At 40.4% G+C, this 13,487-nt stretch overlaps 1 protein-coding gene across 7 annotated transcripts in view; it reads left to right on the top strand.

The window, feature by feature from the left end:
• THRB (thyroid hormone receptor beta) overlaps nucleotides 1-13,487 on the top strand; it is a 166,852-nt gene that overhangs the window by 111,397 nt on the left and 41,968 nt on the right. For 5 of the 7 annotated variants that reach the window (XM_066991915.1, XM_048076050.2, XM_066991914.1 and 2 more), the window contains one exon: nucleotides 2,285-2,349. In XM_066991915.1, the coding sequence (XP_066848016.1) occupies nucleotides 2,343-2,349 (7 nt within the window). In that variant the 5' untranslated portion in view covers nucleotides 2,285-2,342. Of the gene's footprint in view, nucleotides 1-608; nucleotides 864-2,284; nucleotides 2,350-6,691; nucleotides 6,720-13,487 lie in introns of those variants that run through there. The other 2 variants (XM_048076051.2, XM_048076048.2) reach the window with 2 other exon arrangements.

The following is a 13,487-nucleotide window of genomic DNA, read 5'->3' as shown; positions in this document are numbered from 1 at the left end:
ACAAAGTCTGGAGTAGTTTGCTTGGAAGAAAAGACAAGGTGATAAAAATACGTTATAGCATGTATGCTGGAGGATATTTTAGCACTTTCTGCTGTAAAACTTTCAGTAGGTTTTACTTTTCACTTGCTTTACAAATAAAGTAAACAATAAGGTTTGTGTGTTGTGGGTTTTTTTACTCTTTTATTATTTTTTTTTAGTCATGAAGCAATGCTGAATATTGGAGTAGCAATTAGTTTAGCCTAAAGATTTACCAGATCTGCCTGGTTAATGTCATAAGACATAAAGTGATGGAAGCGATAGGGAATAAATTACAGGGAAGATAACAGAGCTGTTAATTCAGAAGGTCGAGATTTGCACGGGGAGGGAAAAAATAAAAAAACAAAGAAACAACCTGGGGGAGGAGGGGCTGCTCAGTGAGGGTTTTGGAGCGGGGGGCGAAGCCGGAGCCCCCCGCCGGCCCGGAGGGGTCCCCTGCTCCCGCGGGGCCGCCAGGGGGAGCCGCCGCGCCGCGCCGCGGGGCCGGGCCGGGCCGGGGGGCAGGCTCCGGTGGGGCCGGGGGTGGCTGCGGGTGCCGGCTGTAGGAAGGCAGGCGGGCAGGGCACGGCTCTCCCCGGCGCCTCGCCCCGCAGGGCCGGGCACCCGGCCGCCGGCTGTCCCCCGGCTCGAGGAGAGGGGCGAGGAGCGCCCGGGGTGTGGGGGGCAGTGGCCGCGCCTCGAGCCCCTAAAGGCGTCGGGGGCGCCCCGCCGCCATTTCGTGGGGCTGCTCCCTGCGGCGCCTCAAGTGCCCGGGGCGCGGCCGAGCTCCCTCCCGGCGGGGTTTGCTGTTGTGCTCCTGCCGGGCTGCAGGGGGTTGATGAGCTGAGGTGAGACTGCCGGGCTGCGTCCCAGATACATTAATTATATGGTACAAGCGGTCGCTGGCGTTCACCTGCTCTCTAATTCTGGTTTCGTAGTTTGTGCCTAAATAGAGCAGATGCGCCTGATGTCCTTTCAGCCAGCTGTTGGGGGAAGATATTTATTTCAAGGACGAGGAAGGGAAATGCTCCTGGTGTGAAGAGACAGTGGCTGAGAGGAAATATGGACTGGGCTGTGGTGCTGAATGTACAGGGAGAAATAAACAAAGAACTGAAAGAAGACGGTTTGTTAAAATGTTCAGGACAATCAAAGAGATTCTACCTACCCTTTAAAATGTCAGTTCCATGCTACCATGAAAAGATACGTGTTTCCTGGTGACCAAAAGAGGGTGACTGGTTTTACAATGCCATCAGTGGGGTCAGTTGTAGGCCCAGTATTTCTTATTTAAAAATTCTAATTAGGTTTTATTTCTGTACTGGAGTAATACCTGGAGGGTTATCTCTGCTGGGATTGGATTGTCTATCCTAAAACTACAGAGAGAGCTGGGATCATCAAACTGGACTCCATATTTTGGGCTGAGATGCCCGAATGAGGACATGCTGCCTGTGAAACCTCTTTGAAAAGTGGTATGGCTAGTGTAAATACACCTACTGCTGAATGAAGATGCCGCGACTGGTATCGGTGGTTTTCAGTGTACACAATACATGTATGGACACAAGAAAGAAGACAATCTAAATATTAAAACCACAAGTTTAGGATAACAAATCTAGGTCCTCACGGCTACAGTTATTTTTTTAATAAAATATAAGATGCCATCGTTCAAAAGCTAAGTTATAAGTTCAAAAAGCTAAGCACGTATAAGTTACCTTTTTACCAAATGAGTAAAATGACTACTGTGTGTGTCTGAAAACTTTGTAAAAGTTAATAGGCTTTCAAATGATTGTAGAAGAATCAGTATAACTGTAGGCAGAGAGTTTCTAATACCTTTGAATCCTCTGTTGTTACTGAAGCTGAAAATAATCTGCATGTATCATTAGAAACTGTAAGAGAAAAGAATTTGTTCCTGAAGTTCCATATTAAACCTAAAGGAACTTGTAAAAAAAAAAAAAAAAAGGGGGGGGGGGGGGAGTGTTCCACAAAGTGGGCAGAAGCACTTTTTTTCTGCAGCTTTCAGCTTTTTGACCTTGCTTCCAAAGCCCTGTTACCCTCATCTCCTCCAGTCCACCAGGTTTTGGACCCTGGACTTGTATTCATTGCTTCATGCAGTTTAGCAAGGTGCATTGAATTTAATATGGCTGTGTTAAGCCAGTAAACATGGACCATGGTATTCAAGATCCAAAATGTTCCATCCTGTTTAAATGTTAATGGTGTTCCACAGATTTGCATTTATGGATGTATTACATGTGGGATTTTTTCCTTTTCTTGGCAGGTGACATTGGTGACAGAAGAAGAACAAGAATGATTACATATCTATAACTCCCAGCAGTATGTCAGGTAATCATATTCCATAAGAGCATCTATGCAATAGTTTTCGCTTTGCTGGAGTGGTTATTATTCAGTATTGACTGCAAAATAGTGCCTTCACAAGTTCTGAACACATTGCTGGAAATTTAAGTCTTTCCTCTACCCAGAGCATAGAGAGTGGGACACAGTAATCTTCAACAACAACTTTTCCCTGAAACTCTCATCCTATCTGGTTTTCCTTCTGAAATCAAGTTTAATTTTGTTGTATGCACACATTTGAACTTCAGCTTTTCTGCTGAAGCTGCTAGTACAGTGGCAGTTTCTGCTGAGTAGGTTGGCTTAAGTTATTTTGTAACGTGGCTGTATCCTCTGAGGTTCAAAGTGAGACAGTCAAATTCATTTTACATAGATTACGAAGTACTCTTTAGATAATAATTGACCAGGTCTGCAGGTGGGCTGAAGATCCAGAGTGAAATGACCATTAACCATTTTAGGTCTCCTTCACCACCTTATCCCTGTCAGTTGTAAAGTATTTGAAGGCTATACATGAATTAGCTGCGTCAAAAAATACATATATTCCAATCCAAGAACAGGATGTCTACAAAAGTGCAGTTATGACACGGAAATCGTATAGAGAGGTTCAGACTTCCAGAACATGTTTTAGTATTCAAATAAGAAAAGAAAATGTTCTGCTGATACTGTTTGTCAGTGGTGTTTGTCTCTTGAAATACACATAAATGGGACCTTTTAAAAGCCTGCTTGTAAAATGCAGCATGTTCTATGTAGAGAAAATCGTAACAAACAAGACTTAATTCCTGGTGTTTTGCTCAAGGAACAGTTTATTTTTACTGGCTGAGCAGATGAAATATCCTTTCCGTTCCCATTCTTTTTTATTGACCAGCAAATGATAACAGCTGTATTAACCAACAGGGTTGGTCTTTTAAGTTTTGGGTCCTTAGATATGAGATGGAGAGTAAAATTTATGGGGAAAAACAGAATATTAGTAAATACATAGTAAAATAAATTATTTGGAAAAAAAAATGCAAAGAGGTGATATTTGACTTCTGTTTTTGTGGCTTCTTTGCTGTTGTTTGAAGCAGAAGTTAGGTGCAAATGATGGAGACAGATGGCATTGAGTCTTTTGGTGGAGTGAGGTTACCTGAACCTTGATAGGTGTGCCAGGCTCTGGATTAGTATCACACCATGTGAGGGTTGGGAGGGAATTGGTATCCTCATTGGCAGGGCCCACTGGAGGGTTTTTAATATTGCTGTTCAGTCAGTCTAGGCATGATAATTTCATTTAGCAAATACTTATTTCTGGAAGAATTTACAGCACTGACGTGTAACAGTCTCTCCAGTTCTCTCATGTTCTTTCTTTTGTCTCATGTTCTAACCGTCTTTTTTGACCTTTCAGTACAGGGCATAATTTTGCTATGGCTTTGGAGGGAGTGATTAGTAGCTTGTGCTGTGTGATGGCAGGAGATGGGGATGGAAATGCAGCATACCTGCTCTATCTTCACTTACCTGTTTGGGATGTAGCTTCCTGTGGAGTGGGGTTTTATGGTGAATTCCCACTAGCATGTTAACCAGACCTGTCCCCTGGACTTTACCCGAGCAGGGCAGCTCTGCTAAGCTCACTGAAACCCAGAGACTAACTGGAAGAGCCTACATTTTTGGCACTGCATTAGAAAGAAGTGGGCAGATCAAATATGTGCAAAGAAAATAATCACAGTGTGAAAAAAATAAAAGTTCGTTGTAGAAGATGGCTGTTGGTACAGCTGTAGATGTCCAGCACTTTTCATTATGAGCAGTTTATATTTTCTGTTTCTCATTATACGAGTGAAATTTCCTACATGAGTGTGAATGTGAAAAGAAGCATAGTTGAAATAAAAATCTTTGAAACTATAAAAACTGCTTAAATACTCCAATCCAGAGCCAGACAGGACTCCTTCCCTAATGAATGAGAATGAAAGCTTAGATTCCATTACTGAGTTACTGGAATAAGAGAGCAGAATTGCATCCAAAACCAAACCAGTTGCCTAAAATAATAGGCTGTAGTATTCTGATTTTTGATACATAATTGCTCTGCCCATGCTCCATTTTTTATTGCAGTAAGAATTTTTCTCTTGGTAGGTGCTGTCCAAAAGCCTCCATTTTCTTGTGCAATCTACAGATCTTTTTCTGACAGAAGATTGTGTAATTTGGGCCTTGGTAGTAAAGCTAAGCTCTCCTACATTTTGCAGTTGCTATAGGAAAAATATTTTGTGTATTTTGACGTCTCAACTTTAAAATCATGTATCAGTGGCACATCTCTGTATTTGTATGTACTTAGAGCTTTAAATAAAGAGAGAATTCAAGTTTTCCAAAATTGTTTGGGGAACTTCAAAGTTACGGAGAACATGGAAAGATTTCAGAAGTGTAGAAGCCCCTACCTTTCAAGTGCATGAAATGAAAAATACAAAGCAAAAGGAATGCACAAGGTATATTTTTTCATGCAGAAAGATAACCTGAAAAATAAATACTGAGTTAATGAAGTCCAAATTACACGCTTTTTCTTAGAATGCAACCAAAACAGAGTTCACACAGAAATGCAGATGGAGTTAATGAGCACCTAATACTGTGTACCCGATGACATTAGAAGCTGACAAGTGAAAAGTGCAACCTACAGGTTTTGTAAATATCATGCTTGTCAGTATAAAGTTGCCTAAAGAGTTTTATGCACGTAACACCTAACTCATATGATGGCCAAACACTGAGATAAAACTATCATTCTGTAGGCAAAGAGCTGGACGTAATACATGTCTTGCAGTTTGAGCACTAAGTCCAAGATGGACACATTCAGTCCTCATAATCATAGAATCATAGAATATCCCGAGTTGGAAGGGACCCATAAGGATCATCGAGTCCAACTCCTGGCACCGCACAGGTCTACCCAAAATTCAGACTATGTGACTAAGTGCACAGTCCAATCGCTTCTTAAACTCCGACAGGCTTGGTGCAGTGACTACTTCCCTGGGGAGCCTGTTCCAGTGTGTGACAACCCTCTCAGTGAAGAACCTCTTCCTGATGTCCAGCCTAAACCTCCCCTGCCTCAGCTTGACACCATTCCTGCGGGTCCTATCGCTGGTCACTAAAGAGAACAGATCAGCGCCTGCCCCTCCGCTCCCCCTCGCAAGGAAGCTGTAGGCCACGATGAGGTCTCCCCTCAGCCTCCTCTTCTCCAGGCTGAACAGGCCCAGTGACCTCAGCCACTCCCCATATGTCTTCCCCTCTAGGCCCTTCACCATCTTCGTCGCCCTCCTCTGGACACTCTCCAACAGTTTAATGTCCTTCTTGTACTGTGGTGCCCAGAACTGCACACAGTACTCGAGGTGAGGCCGCACCAGTGCAGAGCAGAGTGGGACAATCCCTTCCCTCGACCGACTAGCAATGCCGTGCTTGATGCACCCCAGGGTACGGTTGGCCCTCCTGGCTGCCAGGGCACACTGCTGGCTCATATTCAACTTGCTGTCAACCACAACCCCCAGATCCCTCTCTGCGAGGCTGCTCTCCAGCGTCTCGTTGCCCAGTCTGTACGTACAGCCAGGGTTGCCTCGTCCCAGGTGCAGGACCCGGCACTTGGTTTTGTTAAACTTCATGTGGTTGGTGATCGCCCAGCTCTCCAGTCTGTCCGGATCTCTCTGCAAGGCCTTTCCACTCTCAGCTGAGTCTACAACTCCTCCAAGTTTGGTGTCGTTGGCAAATTTGCTCAAAACATCTTCTAGTCCTTCATCCAAATCATTTATAAAAACATTGAAGAGGACTGGCCCTAAAATGAAGCCTTGGGAGACCCCACTGGTGACCGTCCACCAGCCAGATGTGGTCCCATTTACCACAACCCTTTGAGCCCTGCCCGTCAGCCAATTGCTCACCCATCGGATGATGTTTTTGTTTAGCTGTGTGCTGGACATTTTGTCCAGCAGGATCCTATGGAAAACTGTGTCAAAAGCTTTACTGAAATCCAAAAAGACCACGTCAGCTGGTTTCCCTTGATTGACTGGATGGGTGATCTTATCATAAAAGGAAATCAAATTTGTTAAACTGGAGCTTGGGGTATTCCCTGAAATAAAAGGTTTTTCAAATGAGTTATCACACATACGAATGTAACAAAGCAAATCTGAAAGTTTAGCTTTCTTGTTTTGAAACCTGATTTCTTTAAATGTTCATAGTCTTTTATGAGAAATGCTGTAGCAAATCTGATGCTTTTGAAGAACATAAGTAATGCATTTGGGAAATGAAAAGTTGTTTTGTTTTGTTTTTTAATGGAAGTAACTGGAAAATGCCTGCTCCCATAGTTCATCGGCAGCTTTACAGTTGACACCAGCAATTACTGTCCACTGAGTAACGCATGGAAAATAGTTGTGAGTATTTAAAAATCAGTCCTGTTTCAGCATTAACTACAATTCTTCCTGCCATATATTTATACAATAAAATAGAAAATTTTAAAAGTTAGTAATATTTTCTCTTTGGGAAGATACAGTACTTTCAAATAACTGTGCAGTATAGTTCATAACAAAGTTCTTGCTGTCTAAACACTCCAGTGAAGCTTCTGGCTGTGGTATCGTTGTTTACTTACAGTAATCCAACTCTGGAGGCAGCTTGCTCTGCATTTTCTCCCAAGATGCAGGGCAAGCCCCGAGACAGATCTTGCTCTTACTTCATTTACTGGAGTGAGAACTGAAGAGGGAATTCAAGAACACGATCTAAAAATCAGAAAATAGTATTTGTATAATATAGTAACTGTTTCATTTCCCCTTCGTGGTAGATACAGATGGAATGTAGGGAGCGCAGCAGTGGTCTCAGTGAAGTCCGCAGCAGCTCTTTCACTTACTTCAGTAAGGCCAGGATTTACCTCTGATTTTACTTGGAGTGTGTTTGGTTTCATAATAGACCCAGACATTGTGCTTCTGCTCTCAAATATTCACATTGTTCTATTTGGTAATGACTGTAAAGTTAGATCAACATAGGAATTATGATAAAATGAAGTGCTTACATTAGGGAATATCATTTAAATGTCATAAATGCATGTTTTCAATAAGTGGAATGTAATATGCAGCATTTCTTGTAACAGGTCCCTCATTTGGAGAAGAAAATTAACCAGCTTTTATGCAAACAAATCCATCTGAAAGCCAGTATCTGGTGTTGTATGTAGTTTCTAAGAACTGGGAGAATAGGGTAGGAAAGATATCCCCTTTTCTTCATGAATCTTTTCACTGAATGCTAATTAGCCTGTAAACTTGTCATTAATTCAGAGGGACGGTAGTTTATTGTGTACCATTAGTTGAGAAATTATTTCTTCTGAACTTCTATAATCATTTTCCTAGGATAATTTAATTTCACAGAAATGACTGTCTGACACTTCTTTTTCCACCAGACCATGATAAAATCCGACTAACTCAAGTGTATTATTTCTTTTAGTAATGGACTTTTTAGAAGGACAGTAAATACTTTAATATAAGGTTTTGTTATGCCAGGATTCAGCAGCTTTGTAATGAGCTTTTGGGGATTTTCAAAAGGTTAACAAGATTTATATTGTGGGATGTTTTTGCATGAAGCTATGAATCATTCCATGATGGCTCTTATTACTTAGGAGCGTATTTTTGAATATGCAGTTAAAAATATCACACTCAGTAAGTTCTAGGTTACAGACATTCTGGCTTAATTTTAACTTTTTTTTTTTTTCATTTTAATCATTAATGTTTTAAGTGCTTTTAAAAAGTATATATAAATACAAAAGTTTTGAAAGGCAAGTACATTTTGCAGTGTTTCATGCGGTTCTCTAATGTGTTAGGGTTTTCTTCCCCATCATGGGGAAAAAAGGCTCTCGAAAGAGTTTTTTTGTTGTTGTGTGTGTGTGTGTGGTTTTGTTTGGCTGGTTTTGTTGTTGTTTTAGGAAAATGTGAAGGTCTTACCTCTGTCTGTTTCTAAGGGTGTTTAAGTTTCATACTTACAGCTCATGGATACCTGCTATATTTTCCAGATTAAATGCACTTATTTTTCAAAAAATACAGGTCTGGTTAAATTTCACAATGAACAGAGAAGACAAACATGTATTTATTTTAGCTTTGCAACATCTGCTAGCCATTTTCTTAAGTATGTTTTTTTTGTGGTAGTGATGATATTTTCTCCCTTTCTATGTTTTCTGTAATTCACCAGTATACTTAGTCCATTTCTATAATAATTTTATTTAAACCAGAGGTGCTTCTTTTTGTTAACTCATCTTTCTGAATTTATTTCTGATGGGATCAGAAGATTAAGTGTTTGAAATTTAGACTGCATAACACTGTCTGTTACACTGCTGCCTTCAGTTAGAGGGAGTGCATAGTGTCAATATAAAACATACTTGTTAACTTTGCAGAAAAAAAACCTGCCAAAATAGTTAACCATAAAAAGAAAAAATCCTTGTGTTTTGTTTTGTTTTTCTAAGTCTTCTCCACTAGCCTATAAACCAGAACACTTTCCTTTGCTGTGCTTGCTACCGGAGCAGCAGACTGCCATTTTATGTTCTTCGTAAGCCTGACCCCAGACTGCTGTTCGGTTCTTCTGCTTATATGTCAGACAAGTGAGCTCACACTACTTGTCCTCCATATGTAGCTCTATATGTAGAGAGGACTGGTTTTTGTTTGTTTGTTTGTTTGTTTTGTGCCCAGTGTAAAGCTGCTGATGAACTATGGGGGAGCTACTACCCAATCAGACGTTCACTGATTATTTCCACATAAACAAAATACCTTTTACATTCTCTAAATGCATTTCTGATGTTGTTCTTTAAAAACATCAGATTTGCTATGGTGTTTATAATAATGGAAGACAAACATTTAAGGAAACGTTTAAAGAAATCATGTTTCAAAACAGGAAGGCCAAACTTGCATATTTGCTCTGTGTATGTGATCACTTGTCTGAAAACTATTTATTTTAGGTCTGTCCCAAGCTTCAGTTTATTTCACATTTTAAAGAATTCTCTTCTCACATTCCAGTTTGCCTTTCTTGCAGAAGATATCTTTGATTGCATTGTTTGGACAAACTTTGGGGGTTTTGTTGTTTTCGCTTTTATTAGTTTTTGTTGCAGTTGTTTTGTTTCTTCATTTGTTTTTGGTTTTACTATGTATTTATCAAGACTGCTGGTTGTAGTACCTCTGTTTTCACCTAACAACTGCTCAAACCTTGGTCCTTGAACAGGAGGTCGTACTTCAAGATGTAGAGTCTCTTTCAGCAATTCTAAAAGTAGAATAGCATGAATTAGTTCTTCATCCTGAAAAAAACGAAGAGCACACATGATATGCACGTGTCCCCAGGATTTGCTGTTTATTCACAGCATCCGTTCAGTAGGCAGGGGTGGAAGGTCCAGTGTGGGATTGAGGAAGGACCATATGAATTGATTTGAGGGCTTGTGGCCAAAGCAGTACTAAGAATCAAGATTTTCCAAAACTGTGGTGCTGCTTCGAAGGACAGCTTAGTTTCCCAGATGGTTCCACTGTGATTTACACATTTTAAAAGATGTATTTTATGGTATTTTATCCTTAATCTATAAACAGTGTTTTGCCTTCTCACTTTTGTTTTGGTAAACTCTGAGGCAATAACAGAACTACCAAACATAACATGAAGAAAGTAATAATCCATTAGTTTTCCCATACGGATAAAAGCAGTGGTCTGCAGGATGAATCCTGGAGAGGGATCAGTGTCTGTTTTGACATCAAATTAATCTTGGTTGAAAACAAACAGAGGCAGTTCTGCATACAAAAAACTGGCAGGTACTGGAACTCCTTGCCAAAGACATGAATGCAAGAAGCGTACACCGGAGGAGACTGGACTGTACTTCGAAGAGAGATCCCTTGGGTATTACTATGGTGCAGATAGGCTACGGGGACTGGGGCAATCCCTTGGGCTGACGCTAGCTGGAATTTGGGAGACTATCGGTGGGAGCTCTCATCTCGCTTGCTTTGTTCTTACTCTTCCCCGGGTATCCACTTGTGGCTGCTGTTGGAGAACAGGAACCCGGCGAGCCCTGTGGTGTGAGCAGTGCTGGCATGCTCAGGTACTCCTTGTTCTCAGGAAAATACCTCCCCCGTCTTGTGCAGAGCTACAAGGAGCTGATACATTTAACATCTACATGACTGTATTGGCAATTCCAGGGCCACTTTTTTCCAGTTCCAATAAGCAGGTATCTTACTGCTTTTTCCTGTATACCTGTGGTCACTTGTTTCTTTCAGTATTTTTCTTGTATCTGTAGCTGTCACAAGGTTTCATATTCAAGTACGGATCTCCTGTTCATTTTTCTAGAGAGAAGGTTTCAAATAGCTTTACATACCAAAACCCTGAACCATTTGCTTCTCTATGCTCAGAACCTGCCTGTGGTTAGTTTACAGATTTGCTACCACATTCCTATAGATATTTTTTTCCTCTGATTAATTTTTTCTTATGTTCAGAAATTTGAGCGCAATGTCAAGCCCAGGTTCTTGATAAGTATGTGTCCACTATTCCTTTAGTAGTTAATTGAAATTCAATGTGTTTTTAAGAAGCGATTACACTGCTTCACACTGAAGGGCTCATTATGATACCTGTCAGCAAGAACTAGGAAAAAGATATTGCACTTTACATTGCAGGTTTCTTAATGTTTCTTTTTTCACACCTTAAGAACACTTTACAACATTTACTGTAATATCTGCACACTGTTCTTTCATAACAGTTTCATCTTTGTCCAAAAGATTCTTTGAAAATATTGAAATATACTTCATATTCAAAACCATATTGTAAAGTGTTTTAGTATTTAGTACGAAGTATTAGTATTTCATATTAGCATGCAGTATTTAAACATTTTATGATATTGCCACTGCTAAAGGGAGTAAAGAGTGTAACAGTCCTGGATTAAATAATCCTGGCTCTGTTTATTTCCTCCAGCACAGACATACACACAAACATTTCTGAAATCCTGGAAACCACCAGTGGTTTCAGCAGACATCACTAGTTCCACCTTCTGATTAGAGTCCTTTATCTCTCATTGTACGCGTTTTTTTTACAGTAAGTGTTATTCTTACATTTTAAAACAAAGGATAAAAATCACGTTCTCAGATATTTTATTTGACATATTGTATGGAAGCATGTTTTGCATATTCATAAATAAGGATCTGGCCGGTCTGTATTAGTTGTGCTCTGTCTTTCTTCTTATTCAAGGATCACTTGAACCTAGTTTAAAAGTTGGGAAACTCCATTGTGAATTGTTTTAGTGTTTGATAAGGAAGAATAAGAAGAAAATGTTAGTGTTATTTGGGAGAAAGGGAAAAGAGGGGGAATGGAAAAGAGGAGAGAAGAGGAGCAAAACAAAGGAATGAAAAGAAAATGCTGGGAACTGACATAAAAGTAATGAGAAGAAATGAAACCTTAGCCTCGTCTGGCACAGATAGTTTTATCATTCCCAGCACAAACACACACGAAAACTTTATGTGCCTTCAGTTTTAGTTACTTTGTATGCTTTAAAATGCTTGCAGAAAACACAAATCTGGTTTTAATTTTGCTTGGAGGAGGGGTGTCCTTTAATTGTATTTTTTTTCTTTTTTATTAAGTCACTAGGTGAAAATCATTCAGAGCTATTGGAATGAGTCCATGCAAAGCTAGGCAGCTCGATCAACCTATTATGCACCCCTCAGTCCTAATCCTGATTACATTTGCCTTAGTTGATCTCTCTGAAGCCATCCCACTTAGATGTCCTTAGATGCTTGTATACTTCAATGTTTAAAAAAAAAAAAAACTAAAAACTAAACATGCTGTTGGCGCTTGCTGCTCAGTTTTCATTAAAATTCCAATAGGAGAAGAGATAAACCTTTATATAAGAACCATTTCTGTCAATCTTTTGTTTTCCAATCAGGTACAGCAGTGACAATTCAGAGACTTCTTCACCTACTGCTATTATTTTGATGAGCCGCAATTGGACATTTTTACAGGGTGTGAGCAGTTTTGGAATGTAAAATAACTTTTTGTTGAGAGGAAATGCCTTTGTAATTGTAAAAAAAATAAAATAGCAAGCCTGTAACATCCCAGAACTGTTGGTTTGTCTTTTGCCTTGAAACCAAGTGATGTCCTGTTGCTGAGGGTGAAAAAGAAATGTCTGTGCTCTCCCAAAAAGTGTGAGCCGTGTGGGCTGCGAGGAGCTGGGACTGTGTGGACACACAACAGCTTTCACCAGCAGTGGATGTAGCTGTCAGCTGGAGCTCCTGCAGCATAAAGCCGTAACAAGTACAGTGGTAATGCAAATGCCAGCCTTGGGAATAACAGGGACAACCCTGAGCTAAAAAAAATGGGTGTAACTCTTAGGGTACCTCAGGGAGGGTTTAACGTGGCACCCATAGGGTTGGTTTGGTGAGTACTCTTTGTGGAACAAGCACTCTTTTCTATCCTGTGCCGTATGCCCCAAGTTTTTGTCAGGGTAGGTACACAGCTCATTCCAGTGAAAAAATGCTATCGTCCTGGCTGCCTGGCTATCAGCTCCTGTCTTTCTGGAAGAAATAAGCTATGACTCCCTTTTCCTGAGATGTACTATAGAAGGGAGAGGGGTTTTGATATCTCTTCTGTACCACTCTTGGCAGAGTTGGTAGAAAAAATGCATATAATTATTTGAGATGAAAACAAATTAATTGTTCCACTGTTTTTATATCCTTTATATATTGACATCCAGATAATAACTGCCTAGCTGAGAACAGGCCAACCTTTACATTCACTAATTAGGTGTTTTTATCGTGACCCATAATAAATAATTTCTGAGGAATTCTCCTTGTCTCTACTTTTAGTTTAGCTCAATCTGCTTGATCTGCTAAAAATTTGCTTCTTCTATAAAACAGACTTATCTTTACAGACACTCTGGTGGAAACCTGAGAAAGCTTTTTGGACTGTTGACTGCTCAGGTGCCAGTTATTGCTATGATATGCTGCTTTTCTATCTCTAAAGTTACTTGCTAATTCCTTCAGTTAGGTTGACAAGAAGAGCGCTCGTCCCTTCTTATTAGTCCCTCTTCACTCTGAAATAAGGCCTGTGGTTTTAGTCGCGATTCATCCCAGTAGGCTGCACTGCTTTCTGCTGTGATTATTGCCATTTTAACAGTAGCTAGAGGGAGAGAGAGAGATGCTTCTCCTACAATTAGG

Source organism: Anser cygnoides, chromosome 2 (genome assembly GCF_040182565.1).
Source record: "Anser cygnoides isolate HZ-2024a breed goose chromosome 2, Taihu_goose_T2T_genome, whole genome shotgun sequence".
Lineage (NCBI taxonomy): Eukaryota > Metazoa > Chordata > Aves > Anseriformes > Anatidae > Anser > Anser cygnoides.
This window is presented reverse-complemented; position numbering and strand designations above follow the sequence as displayed.